The sequence below is a fragment of the Daktulosphaira vitifoliae genome, unplaced genomic scaffold (genome assembly GCF_025091365.1).
Source record: "Daktulosphaira vitifoliae isolate Bord-2020 unplaced genomic scaffold, ASM2509136v1 Scaffold_4, whole genome shotgun sequence".
Taxonomy (NCBI): domain Eukaryota; kingdom Metazoa; phylum Arthropoda; class Insecta; order Hemiptera; family Phylloxeridae; genus Daktulosphaira; species Daktulosphaira vitifoliae.
The window spans coordinates 40,220,723-40,242,334 of NW_026099575.1; the positions used below are offsets into that span (position 1 = coordinate 40,220,723).

Genomic DNA, 21,612 nt, shown 5'->3' on the forward strand with positions numbered 1-21,612 from the left:
CCCATAAATGGGGGAAATCTCCAAAAAAATTACAAATTTAAAAATCGCTAATTTTCGATATTTTTTCAATTTTTTTTACTTAAAAGTGCCATAACTTTTTCAAAAATGAACAAATCAATATAACTTTTTTTTATAGATGCTTGATGTCTTTACCTATCATTTGGTATATTTTTTTTATAAATCTGACCCTTTAACTGCACACATGGAGGGATTTAAAATGACAACTTTTTCACAAAAAATTTACTTTTTCAGCTTAACTTTTGAAAGTGTTCCAGAAATTGTGACACTTTTATATATATGTTAAATTAAAGATAATGTAATATACTTTATTATGGAAAAAGAAAAATTCGGACTTTATTTTGTCTTCATGGCGAAAATAGAACCAAATGCTATTTTTGTGTGAAAATTTTCGATTTTATATTTTTAACTTTATAACTTATTACAGTTATATGTTATAGCTTATTGAAAAGTATATGGATTAATACAATTTTTTTATGAGAAATAATATTTATATCCCTCTATTCGCATACTTTTTTTTAAATAACACCATTTCCCTTTATATATTTATATATTATAAGTATATAAATATATACTCATATATTACACTTATGAATCATAAAACTTGTAATCAGGATATAAATAAGGAAATAGGAGATCATGTAGCTTTTGGAATAATTCATCAAGTTTTTTAAATTAAACACTATCTACAGATTTGCATCAAAGGGTTTTTTATGATAGTGATTTTAATCACTGTCAGATATTATTATCTATTGTTCCAGGGCGGCCCACATCAAGTCGATTAAAAAGGAGAGAAAAAAAAAGATATCATTATACTTGACCCAACTATGCCACAACCCCGTTGTGCTGGGTTTATATTTTAAAAATAATCGAATGTTTTATGATAAACCGATCACTATTTATAATACAAATTTTATATCATTGTGACTTTTGTTATGTTCATATAAATTATGGAGAGAAGTGTCAATTGTGTTATGAATAACACACTAAAAGAATAAAAGAATTCCAATAAGACTGAAAGGTAAATTCTATAAAATTGTAGTGAGACCTGCTATGATATATAGTTCAGAATGTTAGGCAGTTGACAAGAAAGTAGAGCAGAGAATGAATGTAGCAGATATGAGAATGCTTAGATGGATGAGAGGAGTTACTAGAGAAGATAGGATAAGGAACGAGCATATAAGAGGGAGTATAAATGTAGTATCAATCGTGAAGAAGATGAGAGAAAATAGACTTAGATGGTTTGGTCATGTTATGAGGAGAGAGGAATCGGAAGCTGTAAGAACAGTTATAGAAATGAATGTTGAAGGAAGAAGAGGCAGAGGAAGACCAAAAATGAGATGGACAGCTGATGTGAGAGATAGTGACAAGTGGAAGTTTAGGATAAGTGTGGCTGACCCCAAATAGTTGGAATTAGGGCGAGTTAAAGAAGAAGAAGATATAGAAACCTTAGGTATTTTCCTTATATTTGATATAATTTTTGTGAGATAAGGAAGTTTAGGATAAGGTGGCCGATTCCAGTAGTTGGGATTAAGACGAGGTAGAAGAAGCGTTATTCCAAGAATAAAATGAAAATAAATAAGGAAAATTAACAAAATCAGTTATAATGTATTTTTAAGACTTGCATGTTTTGTACTGTATGTAAAGTTTTTTTTAGCTATTTATTAATAAAACAATATTCAAGTTATTATGAAATTTCTTCTACATGAGTTTTAATTTTATAATTTTAAGTTAAAAGTAAAAAATGTTATGAGACATAGATCGGTTATTTTTACTAAAATTGCCTCATGAACTTGAGATGTGTGGGGGCATGGGTTAACCATAAAGAATGAGTCACAAATTTTGTACAGTTCATTTTTATGAGTATTAAAAAAAAATATAGGAGTAATTTAAAAAATGTTAAGTCAATCAATTATTCCACAGCATACTCCTTCAATACATTAGAATTGTAATGAGGCCAATTTTTTATCAATATACAACAACAAAATTTATTTAGCGAAAAAAAATATATTTAAACATCGTATAGTTGATAATTATAACAATAAAATTATACAACAGTTATATAAAACATGAGAAATTAGTCTGTATCCATGTGTTCATCAGAATCATCTTCTGAAGATAAATTAGAATCTGAAAAGTCTGAGCTTGATTTATCTGTTGACATATCATCAGAACTAGTATCTGAGTTAACTGTTGATAATATATTGTCTTTACATATAACATTCCATTTATTAAACTTTTTGGTATCTATAAATAAATTATTAAAAAATATTAGGTTGAGTAAGATCAAATCCTTAAATATTTATATGATGATCGAAAATCCCAATTTAAAAATAGTATAGTTAAATTTACAAAAATATAACGAATAATATTTTACATAAACAATAATTAACTAATTAAACACAAACTTTGTGTAAATAAAAATTTATGTTTAAGTTAATGTTCTCGTAAAACTAATACTAAATAATAATAATAATACTTTCAATACGCATACAAATTTAAAAACGGTATCACAGTATTCGCAGCGAAGTATGGACGTAGGATATTTGGGACAAGTATAGATGATATCTGACAGTGATTAAAATCACTATCATAAGAAATGATTGGATATTAATCCGTAGATAGTGTTTAATTCTAAGAAATTAGTGCATAATTACAAGAGCAACGTGTCAAAAGGAAGTTTAGGATAAAGGTGGCCGACCCCAAGTAGTTGGGATTAAAGCGAGAAAGAAGAAGAAGAAGAAGTATATTATACAATTTTATAGGATATAACAATAGGCAATATAGTTCTGAATATTTCAATTGTAACTCCAAGTGTTATATAAAAATTATTACTAGGACTTCTATTTAAATGATTATAAAAATATAAAAAAATAATGATTGTAACGAAATGTTTAATTTTCCTCATAAAATTTTTCTATTTCATGATATAAATTCTAAACTTGCAAGTTGAGCTAAAATAGTGTTTAAAAGTTTAACATTTTTAAATTATAAACTTTCATTGAAATCAACTTTAAAGGATCAAAAAATTAATTAAAAAGAACATTTTGAATTGAAATTTTGCATGGATTATTAAAAAAAAATAATAATTATTTAATAAAAAAATATTTTTAAATAAAATGTTTTCATGTATTAATACTTATTAGGTAGAATATTTGGGACGGCAGGTGAAAAAACGGTATTACAGTGGGGTCGCGGCACAGTTTGGACGTAGCATAGTCGGGACAAGTATAAATGATATCTGACAGTGATTAAAATCACTATCATAAGAAACGATTCTATGCAAATCTGTAGTTAATGTTTAATTCTAAGATATTGGTGCATAATTACAAAAGCAACATCAACGCCTATTTCCTTAGTTATGTATTGATTAGTACTTCTTAGATTTGTAAGTATAATTTATAAATAAATATTTATTATAGCAATTATATATAGTATGAAATTAATATTTAATAATTTAATATTGTAATTTTTACGGAGAAATTATAAAAAAATATTAAGTAGATATTACTTTTAGAGCAAAAGTGTAAACAAGTTGAAAGGGCTTAATGTATTCCTTTAAAAAAAATTGTAACTTATAAATAAATTTATTGGTCTTCAAGGAATCAAATATATACTTTTCTAAATTAACATTTTGCACTAATTTCAAATCTGAAATTAGACTTGTTCTATCACATCTAAGTTTTGATATTATTACTAATTATTAAAAAATGAGTATTAACATATAAAAAGGTAATTAAAAACAAAAAAAAACTGTTTTAAAATATTACTGATTTTAATTATTAATATCTTTTTCTTCTTTTTCCTCGCCTTAATCCCAACTACTTGGGGTCGGCCACCCTTATCCTAAACTTGCACTTGACACAATTTCCCAGATCATCTACGCTCACATCAGCTGTCCTCATATCGCAATTTTAATTATTAATATATTAAAAATAATATCAAAATATGCAAAATATCAATTTTAACCTACTTTTTTTGGTCCTTTAAAATAAATTTTATTCATCAAAAAGTTTATATTGTTACCTTGACTTCTAGCTCAAATTGCATGTTTGACATCATTAAATAGAATATTTTGATTATTGAGAATTAAAAAAATGGTATAGTTAAAATTAATATGAATTCAGGAAATTTTATAATTACTATTATACCGTCAATTTATAAGAAAAGCTCAATATTTTTTTTGCATTTTTATCGTAATAGATCACTTAAATAGAAATCAGTTATCATTTCTAGTTCAAACCTATTATCATATCAAAAATAATTCGATAGTAAATACTTTAAAAATATAAAAATGAATGGTTTTAATTGATTAAAAAACTTTTTATTTTATAAAATATTCGACAGCATATTACAATACAAGCCATTTAGTAGATGTTCGAAGACCATAAATACTGAACAACTTTTTTTCTTAAATTTTGTTAGTTATTGAAATAGAACTTAAATATTTTATTATTTGTTTTGAATAATAGTATAATTTAATAACAATAAGATACAATTTAGATTTAATGAAATAATACTTTTAATTAATTCGAATATTATTTATTTATTTTATCTTAAACTAAACAAGTATGGAAAATTACATTGTATTATAACTTAAATTTATTCACAAAATTACTTATCACATAAAATTCACGTTGAAAACTATTGTTTTATATGCTGTTAATCCTCTCCTAATTCCCCTTGAAATGGAAATTTGTCTTTCATAGTCAAGAGTTTAAGATTTATACCTGTATAAAGCAGCATTGCATCAAAAGAAAATCTCGGAATGGTATGATAATATGACGCCTCCAATTTATATTATTCCAAACACCATCTTTTAAAATTTGTGAAAATATCCACTAATAATGTAACATCGGTTTTTAAATATAAATATGAGTATTCACACAATTTTTTTCAAGAAGTGTTTCCATACTTTCTTAGCATGTTCATAATCATCGTTATAAATATGACTTTCTGTAAACTCATTGTAAAAGTTTTTTTTCTGGTAGTTGTGTATTATCTAACTTGTCAAAATTATCAGTAAACGAATATGGGTACACTCTTTTCCATGTTACTAAATCGAGTTCGTCCGGTGAAAAAACTTTAGCGGTTTTAACAAATAGATTTTTACCAGCAGTATGTAAATTTTTGGTCAGTAAAGCTACACTAGAGGCTATAAATCTGAACGTGTCAATAAATCTTACACTGACTTTATTTGATACATACTTTGAAAAACTTATATATTTTTCTTCGCTTGACGGTCTTAACGAAATGCTATTTTTAAATAATCCTAATTGAGTTACATTAATATGAACATCGTAGTTGCTCATATTATATAGATAACAAAGTACAAATGTTAGTGTTTTTAGTAAAAAGGTTTTTATAATCGCCACAGATTTTTTTTATACTCTTTTAAAGCTTCCAATTCATATAATTTATATTTTTTACTATAAAATTGAAGCCTGAAAAGCATCTTTACAAAAAATAATTTTTTAATTATTTTTGTTCATCTAACTTACTTTAAACCAATCTACCGAAATGTATGCGTAATGATTACTACCAACAGTGTTAGATAATAGTAATTAACCTATATTGGTTCTCTTGTTCTTCATCGATCACTTTTAATGGGTATACTAAATGCTCGAATTTCATTGTATCGCTAATTTTTATAGCCTTCAACTCTTAAACATTAACAGGTGTCCTTTAATTATTTTTTTCAAATGTTTTAATTTCATCCAAAGGTGTTGGAAATTTTATTCCGGTAAAATCATAGTCGTGTTTTAATGATTTATAATTATTACCGACAATATTAATGTTATTCACCTTTATTTTTTTGGTTAATGCCATCCTTTTAAAAAATAAATTATCAATATTTTGGGAATTTATAACGGATTTTTTATTTTTATAACGCTTTGCAAATTGATATACGAGTTTGCAGACAGTTGAGTATATTTGTAATTGCTCCCCTTCCCCGCGTAGTTTTCATGCTCGTCATATAATTTTTCGAGTTCAATTTTAACAATCTCCTCGATAATTCTGCCGTCAAATAATTTCACAGTGTTAGTTTTAACTAACAAATTTCCTTTGTGTTATCCTGATGGGGTATATGATAGGCGACTTCTAATCTCAAATTGAAATTTATAGCATTAAAGTTTACTAAACATTCTTTTAATTTTTTCATCAATTTGTTTTTTATCAGAAATAAAAGTTATTGATAACCATCAATTTATCCTAATTTTTTTTATAATATAAAATATTTTCAACGATGAACTTATTAGTTGAAAATTATTTGATGTACAATCATCCAATCGTTTTTGTTTAGTTCATTTATTCCTAACTGTATTATAATTATAAGAAATTGCATGTCACTTCCAAATCATTCCACTAGTACTCAATTGTATGACAACGTTCTCATTTCCTACAATAAAAAAATATAATCTCTAATAAAAACACACACTAGCTATCTCTATATATGTATATTAAACAAATTATTATAACTACATACCACATGACATTAAAGTTCCTCAATCAGCGTGATTTCCTATCGTGAATTCCATGCGTTGCAAGATCTATTATATTTTTTAATACGCGATTCACTAAATTATATACATTTTTTTTAATTATAAAATAATTGTAATACTCACGGTGTTTTTTTTTAGCGTGATGCACCAATTCATATTTTTCTAAAAATGTTGAACTACATAAATGACATGGAATTCTCACATCATCGTGTTTTATTTGATGTCTCACTAAAACTTCTTTTAACAGAAAAAGTTTTTTCACGTTTATAACACGAAAACATTTTTAATGGAACTAATTATTTCAAATTTGTGTTTCATCAACTATTAAATTATGAGTAAAAATCGCCAATTATTTATACAAAGATACACGACTAATTATGTGCTATTAACATAGGGTAATGAACTTATTGGTACATGTATTTTTTGTAACTTATAGATGAAACACAAAATCTAGTTTTTTATTAACACGCTTATATTAGTTTCACCTGTATGTTTGTGAGTTGTTTGTAACTTTTCACTCGCCACGTGTCTACGGCCTTGAGACTAGACGGTCGTAACACATTCACCCCACCCCGCTCACCACTCAACGAAAACAATATTTTCTAATCCGTAGACGCACGCGTGTTATCAATATATATACATACAATAAATTTTTATTTTGACTGATACGGCCCCGCATCGCTTCGTTATACACAATGCCCCGCGACTCGTGCCACCTTTATCAGCCGTCGCCATACTATGAGTATTTGACTGACCAACATTCTGCGTTATATGCCGCGGTGCAAAGTCCAGGAAGTGCCGCACGGCCGACGACGTCCCGCCGCAAATAATACCGCAGTCTTCTTCCCATTGTCAAAGTGACAACGTCGACGAACCGATCCGCACTCGCGCACCGTCGTCATCAACGCTGCTAACCTTTTGACACCCGAGGATCACTCCGGACATCGCGTCGTCTACGCCAGCGATAGTGCCGCGATATTATGCGAAGATTATATTCCTACCATCGCCGCTAATATTAATATATATATATATATANCGTATCGTCATTTTTCGTCACTACCTTCACGTTGCGCGCCTGCTGCTTTTCTTGGATGTGGTAGCCGTTTTTCAGACTTCCTCTACGGAACCCTGATTTCCCGTTACCCATTACAACCATGATATTGATATTAACTACTATCATAACATGAAACTAAAAATATAGTTTAAAAAAACAAGCTATTAAAACATCGAAACAATAATGAACGAAAAATACTAGTATTATAGTGATAAAAGTGTCCGGCGCTCAATATACGAAAAATATGACACAGAACCCACGCTTTTATCACAATAATACTAGTATTTTTCTTTCATTATTGTTTTAAGTTTATTTTAAAAATTATTTTTAACTTTTTAGTTATGATAGTAGTTACTATCAATATCATGGTTGTAATGGGTAACGGGAAAAATCAGGGTTCGATTCCGGGGAGGGAGTCTGAAAAACGTCTACCACATCCAAGGAAAGCAGCAGGCCCGTAAATTACCCACTCCCGGAACATGGAGATAGTGACGATACGAGAATCATCCTTTGTAATCGGAATAAATACACTACATATCTCTTAATGAGAATAAAGCGTATTAATATATGAGTTTTAATAGTAATTAGAATATATATATACATGTAAAGCGACATAAGTACGTAAACGTATCATGCACTAGGTATAGCCTTGTTTTGTGGGCGGGGGAACGTTTTAACTAAAGTACAAACGGCTGCAGCGCGGTAGGAATTATATTAATATATATACGTAAGGCGCATTACATGCAGGTGGTATTGGTCAGTCAAAATAAAAATTCGTTTATATATATATATAAAATTAATGTCACGCATGCGTGTACAGGTACGAAAACCAAAAGTATAAAATTATACAGGATTAGTGTAGCTGGCGATTGGTGAGCGGGGTGGGGTGAATGCGTTACGACGTCTAGTCTAGACGACGGGATACGCGAGATGACACGTGCCGCATGGAAAGTTACAAACACACATCACACATATAAGTTAAACTAATATAAGCATGTTAAAAATAAGTATAAAAAATGATGTACTGTTTCTGAAAATCAAACATATGGTTTTTTGTAGTAATATTGTTATAACGTTTATAAATTTTAAAACAAAAATGGAATAGCTAAATCAAAAACTAGTCAAGTGAGAAATAACTTCAAATCTATCGGTGACCTAACAATCAAGAGAAAATATGCTATACTCGAGATGTTGAGAGTAAAATCAAAATTTGGTCCATCAATAAAATGTCTGCCAAAAATTTAAAAACAATTATAGACGAATTTTTCATGGATTTATATAACGGAAGAAATTCAATGTTTTAACTTGACTGCAGAAAAGAAATTACACTTGATATACAAGGAGAATACAGATAACAACAAATTTATAATTAATTATGTATAAGTATGATGTTTAATAAATAAATAAATGTTTAATTATAAAATAAATTTTGATGTAATTACTATTTATTATTCTAAAACAGAAAATAGTGTTATTTTTATTTAAAAAAAACTATAGATGAATATTATACTCTACAGAAGATAAATTTAATTATATCAAAAAATACTAAGTATGAATGAACTAGTCCAAGGTATAGAGGTTAATAGGGAAATGGACAAGTATTTAACAAAAACAAATATACATGTATATATAAATCTAATAACGGTATAAAAATGAATTTTTTTTTAAATCATCAATATTATATAGATAAATAGTATTTATATGGTATATACCATAGTAAAATGAATAAGAAGTATGCTCGATCACAGTCAGCATTTTCGTCGTAGTACGCGCAAGTGCATCGCCTTGTGTTTTTGTGCATTCGTATACGATCGTTGAAATACGACCGCTTCCGAATGCACTTTAAAACCGGGCGATTTTTAAATTGATAATTCTGATATAATATATATGATAGACATAATTTTTAAGTAATAATTATATTAATTACTTTAAAACAACGCATTCAATAATATTTTATAATAAATTTAATCGTGGATACTTATTTTAGATTCTATGTATTTTTTTGTTGTAACTTTTGTATTTTAATGAAAAATTAGGATTTTGTACCTCGTTAATTAAACGTGAGCTATATTAACTAGTGTGCAGACTTATTTTTTTATGTTTTAACATTGAATTAACACCACATTAACTTAAGAAATTAATATTAAATATATTACATTAAGTTAAGATGGTACATTTTTGGAAAACATAGCGCATAGCATTTTTTTTTTCTAAAAAAATGAATGAGTATTAATTAATGTGAATTTTAAAAAACAATCAACATTATTTATAGAAATTATTTTACTTATTAAGTGAATGAGAGAGATAGCATAATATAATCTTGAAATATAGATTATGTTTATTTTATTTTTATAATATAAAAATTATATAATATAATATTTCAATATTTCTAGTACCTTTTCATTGTATATTTTTTTAGTGTGCTGCTAATAATAAATATAATCCATCAGATTTATTTGAGGACAGCCTAACATATTTAATGGGGATATGTAGCTTTTAAATTTGAATACAAATATCCGAATCTTGTAGATAATTTGAATGAACCTAATGATTGCATAGAGGTTAAATAATTTGGAACATTACGACAACCATCACCTACATTAATAAATTTAGGAAAAATCATAGGAACTATTTTTAAAAAATTAAATGAAAATGGTACTTATAGAAATACAGTTAATATAAAATATTTTTACATACCTATGATTAAATTTTTAATAGATGATATTAGAAAAACTCCAGGCTTAATAAAGGAGGTACTGGAATTAACTAAAAAAGCATGTAATTCAGATAATCTTTTGGTGGATGATGAAGTCAAAAACTTCATTATTAGAACAAAAATATATTTTAGAATACGGAATATAAATAAAAAAACTTGCATCACGAGAAATGAGCAATAAAAAAAAAATTCAAAAATTTATTAAATAATCATTAAAACTACATTTTTTATAAATAATGTAACAATTTATACTTACTGTAAGTAATTACACAATAAATTGATATTTAATTATTTATATGCAGTTAAACATAGTAAAATTTTACTATGCAGTTAAAGTTTTTCTCAGGTTAGATTTATCAACGAATTAAATCTTGGTTTATAAACTACTACAGTGTAGCAGATAATACAATAAAGATGTATTACAACACAGTTGAAGTTAATAATAATAATAAAAAAATTATAAATGAAATTGAAAACCGAAATTAACTAAAAAAAGTTCATTAAAATAGTTGACTATAACGGGACAGTGCCCCTTAATATAGAATATATACAACGCAATGTATTTACATGTGACGTCACGTTGAGTTTATTGTTGGTTACATATTTTACCCCTAGGCTTATCATGCGCACTAATTTGATCGAGCTTACTTCTTATTCATTTTACTATGGTATATACTATATACTATATATGTATAGTATTAACCCCTCCTCATGCTATGTGTGCATAATCCTACTATAATCTTACAGTAATTTTGTAAATATAAAGATTTAATTACCGTATGTTCACATTATTTATAGTATATAATATACATAAACATACACAAATTTATATATTATTTACTATATATAATACAATATCAACTCCTACACTGTATACTATAATCTTAAAGTAATTACATTATGTAAAAGATAACCTCAGAGGGTTTGATGACTTTATTGTTGTATTTATTATTATATGTATTCTATAGAATGTCATAGAATAAGATGACCTAAGTTAATGTCATGTTGACTTCGGTTAAGGTGTGTATTCTCTCATGTCATCCCTACACCAACAGGGTAAAGTCATACCGGAGGGTATAGTGACCATACAACACATAACTAATGATAATTTAGATAATGGTCTACATTGTTGATTATTAATATAAATACCTATAGAATAGAAATCACTGAGAACTAGAGACTTAGATCCTTTTTCAATAATTCCACCATAAACATACAACATATTATGTTTGAAAGCTAAGCCACTATGAGATCTTGGTGATGGCAATTCAGCAACTGTATCTGTTTCTATAGTAAGATCTTTAATAGAAACTGAAAATTATCATTAGACAGACTATTGTTAAAAAAATATTTTTTAAATTAACATATAAAATTACAAATATATAAATAATAATATACAGAGTGATTTTTTTATCATAACCCACTCAATTACTTATAGAATAATAATAATTAAAATTTTTTTTTTTATTATTATCTTTAGTTACACATTATTCTTGAATTATTAACTATTTAAAACTTTTTATGTTCATCCCTTATGCCTTGTAAGGGTGTCACTTTGTTTTTTTAAATGGGAACACATTTTTAATTTAATAAAATGTTTGGATTTTTAATTCAATAGTAAATGGCATTTGAATTTTTAGTATAACTTTATTAGTTTATTAGGTATTAACATTTAAAATTTCAAATTTTTGAGTTAATATACATGTATAATACACAAGGGATTACAAATACAGGTAGCTAATTGAATTTTTAAGTTTTAAATAGTTAATAATTCAAGAATAGTGTGTAACTAAAGAAAACCGAAAAAAAAATGTTTAAATTATATATATTCTGCAAGTAGTTGAGTGGGTCATGATAAAAAAATCACTGTATATATAAATATGTGGGATTCAACAGGTAACCACAAGAACAGAACAAAGACATAATACTATTATATAAACACGCAAAACCTATTAAACATTCACAAACAAAAAACATATATAAACTAAATACACATATGAATCAAAACGCACACAATGACAAAAACACGTCTTAGTCAACTCACAACTTAATTTAAGTTTCCCTAATGTTAATACTAGATAATACGCTATCTGCTTCTAGACCCTGGAAATGGTGCTGTAAACCCACATATATATTTATATATATACAGGATGACCCAGCATTTACTGTTAACTTAAATCATTTTTCATCCAGTTAATTTGTTTTAATAGTTAATATGCTTGAGGGCTATAATAATAATTTAATTAATATTATTTTTATAATGAAATTTAAAAAAATTTCAAAATAGCAATTTTTTAGAATAGATTTAAAAAAATAATTTGTTAAAAAAAATTCTCATTAATGTTTGGTAGTTAATTTTTTAAAACATTTTAAATTTTGTAAAAATTTGAATTTTTCTTTATTTATTCTATGGTATTAAACACTGGCTATGTTATATAAAAAAAGGGCAGAAGTAAACACCATCTTTTCACACTAAATATAATATCAGTATGGATTTTCCATGAAAATTATTAACATTCCAATGACTGACTTTAGTTCAAATAAAAACATGAACAATACCTATTATTTAAAAAGTAGTTTTATCTCTAAAGAGATAAAACTACTTATCTTACTTTTCTTCTGTTTTTGTCTCAACACGTAATTCAATGTTTAATACTGTAAAATAACACATGAATATTCATATTTTCACAAACTTTAAAATGATACAGACTATTTACTACTAAATATTAATAAGATATTTTTTTACCAAAATGTTTCTTAAAATATACTCTACAAAATAACTATCTTGGATTTTTTTTTATATTTTATTTAAAATTTAAAAATAATTAATATTTTTAATAAAATATAAATTATTGAGATATAATTATAGACCTAATGTACAACTGTTATAAAAAAAAAAAAATCAGTTAAAAATATTAACTAGTTCAAAAGTTAATTAAGTTTTCAGAGTTTTCACTCTGTATATATAGAATGGATCCAATCTAACTGACAACTCTTATAACTTTTGATACAACTAACACTACATTGAGATTTTTTTTTTTTATGTTTTATGTATTCTAAAGGTGGGGCCTGGACCATAAAATGAATTAATTGGTTAATTTTTTTCAGTTATAATACAAAAATCATAGAATGTTGATATTATTTACTTAATTTCCAAGTAGGAGTACTTTGTTCCATGTCTAACATAAACAAATCATTATAAAATATACTTTTTAGGTCATCTTCTTCTTCTTCTTCATCATAAACTCCTCCAAATAAAAAACTTTTATTATGACCAGTTATTATTGTACTTGATAAACTACAACGAACAGTTGGTAGATTACCAGTTTGTTTTACTTTTGACCAACGACAATTTGAATAATCTGTTACACCTTCTGTAAAATTTTTTACATATTTAAATATTGTCAATATGTATTTTATCAATTTAATTTTTCCAATAAAATCTAGAGATATAAACAAACTAAAAAATAATCTAGTCTCTATTTGAATATTTTTAGAATATTCAGTTGAAATGTGTACTAATAAACAGATTTTATGCTCACTTTCAGGAGTTAGAATAAACATATCAATTAACATTGTTCCTTTGTCACAATCTTTTTTTACTTTTTCTTTAAAATATCCACCATATATTAAAATTCGTCCATCCTCTATTGGAAACATTTGACATCCAGACCTAGGTGAAGGTCCTTGACCTAAAAATAAAATTCACATCTAAAAGATTAATAAAATAGGGAAAATTTTAGAATTTGAAAAAATAATGAAATTTGAAACCTTAATACTATTAAATAATAAAATTGTACAGTTATTGTACTAAAAATTAGATTTTATTATAGCTAATATTCCTATATTTGAAAATTATGATGTCATTATGTAAACTGAAACTTGGCTTATCTTGATATCCTAATTCTGAACTCACTAATTTTCTAGTGTTTAGGTTTGATAGAAACACTTTATCTAGTAATTGTTCTAGAGGTGGCGGTATACTGGTAGCTCCAACCAGTCCAACTACAATTCTTTACCTATCTGTATTAATGTTAATAATGTTGAACAAATCTTTATTCTTACAAATATATCATCAATACAAATACTTTTTGTAGTAGTTTACCTTCCACCAAATAGTCCTGCTCAGTTGTACAAAGCTCATAATCCTGTATAGAGGATATTCTTTTTAGGTACTCCTTTCATTCTGTCAAAATTTGCGGTGACTATAACTCACCTAACATCAACTGGTCTTCTGATGGCCTTGGATTTATTACAATTAGGGCCTTAACAACCTTCATCTACATTATTAGATAATTGTTTCTCACTGTTTAATTTTTTTCTAGTGTAATTCCATCAAAAACACTTTTGGTGGTTTTCTTAATCTAATTTTTCCTAACTCTACTGCCTCTTATACCTTTNTATATTAATCTTATCTTAATCTTTTCCTAACTCTACTGCCTCTTATACCTTTTTAACTGCCTTTTCTCTTAATTATATTCAATTATTTTTCCTATTATTATTTTAAAAGTGTTAACTATTATACTAAAATCAACCAATTATTTTGGTCATTTAATTGGGTAGATACTTTTACTTTTTATAACTGAAACCAGCTACTCTTTCTCCATATGATTTCTGAAAATACTTTTACAATTATATTCAAAACTCTTCAACTTCGACCAAAATTTATCTACAGGTTCTTAAAACTTTAAGGTAATTTCTCTATTTCTAAATATGTTTCCTCTGTTTATAAACCTTTCAATTCACCCAGTATTTCAGACAATTCTTATAGATATTCGTATTCCCTTCCATCTGTTTCTTTTCTCCTGATGCACTTCTTGCCACTGATTATACATATTTCTTCTAATAGACCTGATGTTAACTCAGCAACCTGCTTTTACAATATCATTTATCCTTATATATTGCTTTATTTATTTTTTTCAGAAAATGTATGGATAAAGGTTTTTTTCCTATAATTTGAAAAATATTTNTCTCATAATCCTGTATAGAGGATATTCTTTTTAGGTACTCCTTTCATTCTGTCAAAATTTGCGGTGACTATAACTCACCTAATATCAACTGGTCTTCTGATGGCCTTGGATTTATTACAATTAGGGCCTTAACAACCTTCATCTACATTATTAGATAATTGTTTCTCACTGTTTAATTTTTTTCTAGTGTAATTCCATCAAAAACACTTTTGGTGGTTTTCTTAATCTAATTTTTCCTAACTCTACTGCCTCTTATACCTTTTTAACTGCCTTTTCTCTTAATTATATTCAATTATTTTTCCTATTATTATTTTAAAAGTGTTAACTATTATACTAAAATCAACCAATTATTTTGGTCATTTAATTGGGTAGATACTTTTACTTTTTATAACTGAAACCAGCTACTCTTTCTCCATATGATTTCTGAAAATACTTTTACAATTATATTCAAAACTCTTCAACTTCGACCAAAATTTATCTACAGGTTCTTAAAACTTTAAGGTAATTTCTCTATTTCTAAATATGTTTCCTCTGTTTATAAACCTTTCAATTCACCCAGTATTTCAGACAATTCTTATAGATATTCGTATTCCCTTCCATCTGTTTCTTTTCTCCTGATGCACTTCTTGCCACTGATTATACATATTTCTTCTAATAGACCTGATGTTAACTCAGCAACCTGCTTTTACAATATCATTTATCCTTATATATTGCTTTATTTATTTTTTTCAGAAAATGTATGGATAAAGGTTTTTTTCCTATAATTTGAAAAATATTTTCCAACATTCCAGTTCTTAAATTCGCTAATCATTTACTTATTACTAATTACCCATGTATTACCATATCAAATGATATGCTAAACAATTAAATTTCTTACCAAAACATTTTAAATGTCAAAACCAAAAATATTATAATATTTTATATATAAAATATAATTAAACTACAAGTTTGACAAATTTACCTGTCGTTTTAATTTTTTTCCATTCATAATTTTCGAGACTAAATGCATAAATATCATTAAAATACTGATATGAATGTGTATTATCTTGAAAACCGCCAAACACTATCAGATGCCGTTTACAGAGAACCATTCTGTGACCACTACGAGCACTAGGTCCTCCTTCAGTACTTAAACAGTATTTAAATTTATAATTACTTTATAAATGATTTATTTAATATCATAAACAGAGGCGCAACAACACTTTTGTAGAGTTTTTGAATTATAAAATCTGATGAGTTTTTTTTATTTATAAAGAAAAAATGTTTTATTATAATAGACTGTAGAAAGTTGTAAAGACAAGAAACAAATACACCATTATGAAAACTTAATTTCATACTAATTAAAATTATGCATAATGATATATCAATTAATTCTAAGCTATTGGGCCAAGAAAACACATCAAAAGCTATTTTAACTAGGATGAATTGACTGTTAGAGAACTTGGGGTAGTATTAAAAAAAAAATTTATCTTTCCATTCTCATGTTAATTATATCTATGTGAAAGCCCTATAAATTCTTGGGGTTTTAACTAGGAATACCAAAGAATTTATGAATTAACTGTGTCTTATAACATTTTACACTTCTTTAGTTAGTTATTTTGAAATACAATTTAGTTATTTGGAACCCCTCACAAATAGAAATAGTGGAATCACTTGAGCAAGTACAAAGATGATTTATACATTTAATCGCATATAAGAAACATATGCATTCTAATATTTACCCACTTGAATCAATATCTCTTCATTCTATAGAGACATCCCTTAATTTATATTCTCTTGTTAAACAGTGATACACGGGCATTTGCTTTTTGCCTAAATTAGTAAATTTATAATGTGCTATAATCTTGTCTAAAACTATTACAGCTTATAAACATTCGTGTTTCTTAATTTTATTAAAGTTTTTGTCCTACAATTGAAATTCTTTTTCATCGCACATCATATGACATTAATAATCCAATTGATCAAATAGTTAGAGAATACAGTAATTTGAACATTTTTAATTCGTTTAATATAATTGATTAGTATTATTTTAATCTATGTTTTTTATTGACTTAATGTACATTACTAAATTTATCTCTTACATATTATTTTGTAAATTAAACTCTTTTATAATGTTATTTAATCTATACTACTAATTTACTTTTTTATATCTGTATTCTTATTATATTTTTATTGAATGTATTGATTTTGTTATTGTACTTGAGATCAGTGGGTCTTAACCTAATAACTAAAGGAATAACTTTTTGATTGGTAGCCGTTTCAAAATATTAATTGAGTAAAAACATAAAAGCTGAAGAATATGCTTTTGTGCCAACTACCTGAATTCTCTAATAGTTAACTGCATAACATATTATCTGTGTAATAAGTTATTTATTTACATAATTAACAGATATAGTTGCCCTTTTTAAAATTAAGGTTATTTAATATAGTAATTTCAACATAGTAACAATTTATTAAAAATATAAGAGAAAATCATTAACACAAAGTATAGACACTGGAGTATTTTACAGTATTACTCAATGGTAAAGAATTTATGTCCAATTTCAAATAGATTATTAAAGGATTTTCATATCAAAAACCATTAAACTAAAACCAAAAATTCTTATTAACCATAGTATTTTCATAGTGTATTGTAAACTAGGGCATATAAAACTATATTTATTCATATTATTAATAAACCTATTTGTTTTTGATAAACTTTATTTTTTAGACACGTCATTTTTTTTAGATAATCACAATTTTATGACCTAGTGAAAATGCACCCTTTTAGAAGTTAGAAAAGTATGATTTTCCAACTTTTCAACTAGTTGCGCCACTGACCATGCAAAGAATAAAATTTAATTATTACGCTATTTTGGTCCAATTTTTAGTTTTTAGACTAAAAACCCATAAGTCATTATAATGATAAAATTGGTACTCTGATGGACTAGCAAATTCACCACCAAAAATCCACAATTGTCCATTATCTGATGCAGTAGTTACACATGAGTGAGATGATCGAGGTGGGGGTGCTCCAGGAGCATCAGTTATTGTCCATGTGTTATTATTTATATTATAAAATATTAAATCATTGTACATAACTGTCTATGAAAAAAAATAAATAAACAACAAAAATAAAATGTATTCTAATGGGATTTGTTTATACTTATTTCTCTATAAATATATATTATATCTAATATTAGATAAAAAAATTCACAGACCATTGATTTATGTAACATTAAATAAAAATCAATTGAACAATAACAAATAATATAAACTTAAAATATCTTTGTTAATTTCCAAAACGAAATATAAAAAACACAATAAATCAGCTACCCTTGAAAATATTCAAAACTCTTAACTTTCAAAACATTCTTAATCTTTTATACTACTTATATAATTTAAAAATTACAAATTCTTCTCTAACACAACTCTTATATTTTTATTATCACATTAAATGAACACGTGAATACAATGGAATATTAATGGTTTCTACAGACACCATGTAGACTTAATCCATATAATGTATAATCTTCAACTACAAGTAATATGCCTTCAAGAAACCGACTAAAAAAATAAACATACAGCCCAAAATTCTAGAAAGTATTCACTTCACCAAAGAAAATTTCAAAGATATAATAAATTAGTTACGAAAACCTTACATTCCCATAAGCAACTTCAAATATTTTTGTTACTAAGGTTGCAACTACACAGATAACCGAGGCATCGAAATAGAAAAATTATTAGATGAAGAGTCTCTCATTCTCCTTAACACCAACAAACTCACTAGACACAATACAGCTAATGGAAGTCTATCAGCAATATAACTAATGCCAACACAGCTTCACTTTTTGAATAGCAGGTTCTAACACATTATAATAGCAGTGATCATTGGCCAATAGGATAATGTACCACTATCAAACAAACTAGGAAATATAAAAAGAATGTATACAAACCAAAAATCATCATTGAAATTAAAAGAGAAGAAGAAACAATAATTTCAAGAATATGTTTATGGTCATACCCATCTAATTCATGTATACCTAATTAGTAAGGATCCCGACCATCTTGTGATACATGCCAGACCCACCCATTAGTCAAATATATTATAATTTACTGCCGAAAATACACCAATGAACGTACAAAATTTAAAATTCCCCAAAATTTAGAAACAACAATGAATGAAGATTACTCAAGAATAACATACTCTTTTTTAAAATAAGATAAATATTGTAAATATATTGTAATATTTTTTAATTTTATGTAATTTGTATGTTGTAAAGTAGGCTAATAATCATTGTTATTGAAGCCTCTTCTGCTAAAAATAATAGTAATAACAAATAATCCAAATAATATTATGATTCTTATTATATTAAAATATAAAGTTAAACATAATTCACAACTGAATAAAATGTTAATATAATACTTACATTTTTACCATTATGATATTCTCCACCAAAAAGTATAATCTCATCTTTATTTGGGTGAGGAACAAATGTAAAGTTTGAACGACGTGATGGAGCTTCAATTTTAGTATTAGTCACTTTAATTTTTGCCTTATTTTTAGCTTCGATATGAGCAACTATAGCAGAAACTTCTGGCTGTTAATATAATTTCATTAAAGTATATAATATTTTAAATATATAGTTGAAAAATTTAATCAAAGACTTAAAAATTAACAGAAAAAACAGAACAAGTTCCCAGAAATAGAAAACTAATTATCACAGAAAAAAACTAATTTAAAATCACCAGATACCAAACGTTATGAAACTATTTATTGTTTGTAATTTAAAGTAAATTTTATATACTATTATTTTCTTATTAGCCTAAATTTTTTATTTTTAATTATAAAATATTAAGTTTTTTTTTATGAATATTAAATATATACCAATTTTATTTGTTAAGATATAATTTATTCATTTATATATAATATAATTTTACTGAGTAATATGCCAATTGGAAATAAAATAAATAAATAAGGAAAAAGATAAAATAAATGAAGATATTCCAAAATATATTTTTTATAAATAAAAAATATTTTTTTCATGTTCATTGATTATTTTTTTAATTTTAAAAGAATATTTTGGAATTTTTAAAGAATAATAAAAATGATAATTACTAATATTAACTCATGATTTAAATAAATAGTTTTCAATTATCTGAGATACTTTGCATATTATAACGTTATAATAAGAAAAATTAAATGAATCATACTTCTCCAATTTTTGAAATGTCTTTTTTAATTCTTTGTGCAATTTTTTTTTCTTTTTTGATAGCTGCCTTTTCAATGCGAACTGATTTTTTTTTATTTTTTCCCATGATTAAAACGTCTACTTAAACTTAAGTATATATTTATAATCACTTAAAAATACTATTTAACAAAATATTAGATTCTTTGAATTTAATATACCGTATAATTCTATCGTACTTCAATAGCACTAAATAAGTCACATGACTGACTTGCTATCCGGCAAATATCACTGATAAACTTTTTTGTACATTTCTTAACACAGGTTTTATAAAATGTTGATACCACTTATATTTTCATAATAGAACACTGGTACCAGGCAACTAACGTGATCTAGTAACAAAATATAAAATGATAGACAAAATTTGAAATAATACAAATAACAATGCTATTTTAAATATTTTTTGTATCAAAATTAGTGATGGGCATAATCGAATGATTAGTAATCGAGACATTTTCATAATCGAGTGAATCTCTCGAAAAATCACTCGAAGTTAAAATCGTCTGCTCGTATGATAAGAATAATCAACTATTATTATTTATCGAGAGAATCGAGAGAAATCATTGTTTTTATAATAAACGAGAAAATATTAGAAATAATCACTCGATTATAGAATAATCAATATTATTCTAATATTATTTATTAAAAAAATCAGAATATCTCGATTATATAATAGATATTATTTCAATAATCGAAATATCTCGATTATGCCCATCATTAATCAAAATGTCTGATAAGAATAACAAAAATTAACTCAACAGACATTGATGTAAAGAATTACAGTGTACTGTAAAAGTAGTATTATTGCACACAACTATCTTAGGAAGTTGACACCATTAGCTCATTATTTAGAAGGTAAAAGTTACCAAACTTCAAATTATTTAGTACAGTTAAAAATATATTAATACGGTGATCTAAAATCATTATTAGCTTGCGTAAACCTAAATTTTCCAATATATTTTTTTGCGATAGTTACTGAAACTAAATATAGAGTTAATTTTTTGATATACCCAGAGATTCAAATGAAATAAAATAGTATTTATTCGAGTTTATTTTTACGTAAATTTTTTAAACGCAACCAAAACAATAATATGAATTTTTTTATTTAAAAAAAAAAAATACA

At 25.9% G+C, this 21,612-nt stretch overlaps 1 protein-coding gene across 3 annotated transcripts; it reads right to left on the reverse strand.

Moving 5' to 3' along the window:
- Window positions 1–2,005: 2,005 nt before the first annotated feature.
- Window positions 2,006–20,798, reverse strand: LOC126906303 (kelch domain-containing protein 4-like). Of its 3 annotated transcripts, XM_050686834.1 has the most exons (10): window positions 20,455–20,797; window positions 19,671–19,841; window positions 18,110–18,345; window positions 16,223–16,389; window positions 13,834–13,983; window positions 13,438–13,665; window positions 11,441–11,602; window positions 6,645–6,758; window positions 6,506–6,569; window positions 4,559–6,418 (listed from the first exon to the last, which is right to left on the reverse strand). In XM_050686834.1, the coding sequence occupies exons 1-9, from the start codon at window positions 20,557–20,559 to the stop codon at window positions 6,529–6,531; spliced, it is 1,374 nt and encodes a 457-aa protein (XP_050542791.1). In that variant the 5' UTR covers window positions 20,560–20,797; the 3' UTR covers window positions 4,559–6,418; window positions 6,506–6,528. The 3 variants fall into 3 exon arrangements, with proteins under 3 accessions (XP_050542789.1, XP_050542790.1, XP_050542791.1); XM_050686832.1 differs by lacking the exons at window positions 4,559–6,418; window positions 6,506–6,569 and adding an exon at window positions 2,006–2,265 and having other exon boundaries at window positions 20,455–20,798; XM_050686833.1 differs by lacking the exons at window positions 4,559–6,418; window positions 6,506–6,569; window positions 6,645–6,758 and adding an exon at window positions 2,006–2,265 and having other exon boundaries at window positions 20,455–20,764.
- Window positions 20,799–21,612: the final 814 nt, after the last annotated feature.

Excerpts from the sequence above, each read along its gene's own strand:
- LOC126906303 (XM_050686832.1), bottom strand. The coding sequence starts at position 20,559 with ATGGGAAAAAATAAAAAAAAATCAGTTCGCATTGAAAAGGCAGCTATC. Across the intron at positions 13,666-13,833 it reads GTTTATTCTAACTCCTGAAA|AAGGTGTAACAGATTATTCA; the intron begins GTGAGCATAAAA and ends AAAATTTTACAG. Across the intron at positions 2,266-6,644 it reads TCACGCTAAAAAAAAACACC|ATACCAAAAAGTTTAATAAA; the intron begins GTGAGTATTACA and ends ATTTATTTATAG.